The 1,144-nt window shown below is 50.4% G+C and overlaps 1 protein-coding gene across 1 annotated transcript in view; it reads left to right on the top strand.

Annotated features, from left to right (window-relative positions):
- Nucleotides 1-6: 6 nt before the first annotated feature.
- LOC125505723 overlaps nucleotides 7-1,144 on the top strand; it is a gene marked incomplete at its 3' end in the record, with an annotated part of 2,657 nt that continues 1,519 nt past the window's right edge. The window contains exon 1 of the mRNA XM_048670049.1: nucleotides 7-696. Coding sequence (XP_048526006.1) covers nucleotides 22-696 — 675 coding nt within the window. The remainder of the gene's footprint in view (nucleotides 697-1,144) is intronic.

The raw sequence follows: 1,144 nt of genomic DNA, 5'->3' as shown, positions 1-1,144 counted from the left end.
TTCACCGGCGACAACAAACACATGTCCGTCCATAACTTCCTGGATCGAGTGGCAGAGTTGCAGTTGGCCCGTAGCGTTTCCGACCAGGAATTGTTTGTGTCCGCCATCGATTTGTTTTCCGGTAAGGCGCTAATGTGGTATCGTACCAATCGATCCCGGGTTGATTCCTGGGCTTCCCTATCGGATTTGCTTATCAAACATTTTGAGCCTCCCGATTACCGCGCTAGGCTGTTTAGGGAGTTATTGGATAGAACTCAGGATACTTCCGAGGGTATTGTAGATTATTTGTCGTCAATGAAGGCTCTTTTCCAACGTTATGGGACCCTCCCTGAAGAAACACAATTAGACATGGTGGTTCGGAACTTGGCTCCTTTTTATTCCACCCAACTTCCCATCGTAAGATCTTTCGCTGAGCTGGAAGACGAATGCCTCCGTGTAGAAGCCAAAAAGTTCAGAGCCGATCAGTACGTCCCACCAACCAGGAGACGACACACCTTGGTCGAGCCGGACTTCGCTTTTGTGTCTGCACCTTCAACTCACGCATTCGCAGTTGCTCGTGATGTTCCCACGTCATCGGGAATTCCGGTTTGCTTCCAGTGCCATAAGCCCGGCCATTTTAGGCGAAACTGCCCGACTCGTCAGAGACACTGTTACAAGTGTGGTACGCCAGGCGTGACAATAACAAATTGCCCAAATTGCCCTGCATCGGGAAACGGACCCCGGAGGAACCAATAGGTCGGTTGGCTGCCTCCCCTTTCGAGTTTACACCAACTCCCTCGGAAAACGACTCTCATTTCTTTACTGGCCGAGCCGCCCTAGATTATATTCTCGCCCATGCGAATGGCGACGAGCGCCCTTACTTAAGGATTTCTGTCCTGGGTTGTCCTATGTTGGGTCTGTTGGACTCCGGAGCGTCGCGAACCATTGTAGGTCGGTCTGGACATGATGTTTTGGTAAAGTTAGGCCTAAAACTCGTTTCGCAACCCACCGTTTGTACCGTTGCTAATGGTCAACGCTGTTCTAGCGCTGGTTACTTTTGTGTCCCAATGTCGTTAAGGGACAAGACTCATTGTGTGGAAGTTGTGTATCTCCCTGAGCTGTCACACTCTTTAATCTTAGGCGTGGATTTCTGGAAAGCGGTGGG

This window comes from Dendroctonus ponderosae, unplaced genomic scaffold (genome assembly GCF_020466585.1).
Source record: "Dendroctonus ponderosae isolate FM_Combo_2020 unplaced genomic scaffold, Dpon_F_20191213v2 Dpon_F_20191213_964, whole genome shotgun sequence".
NCBI lineage: Eukaryota > Metazoa > Arthropoda > Insecta > Coleoptera > Curculionidae > Dendroctonus > Dendroctonus ponderosae.
Note: the sequence above shows the minus strand (reverse complement) of the source record. Positions and strands in the feature narration are given on the sequence as shown.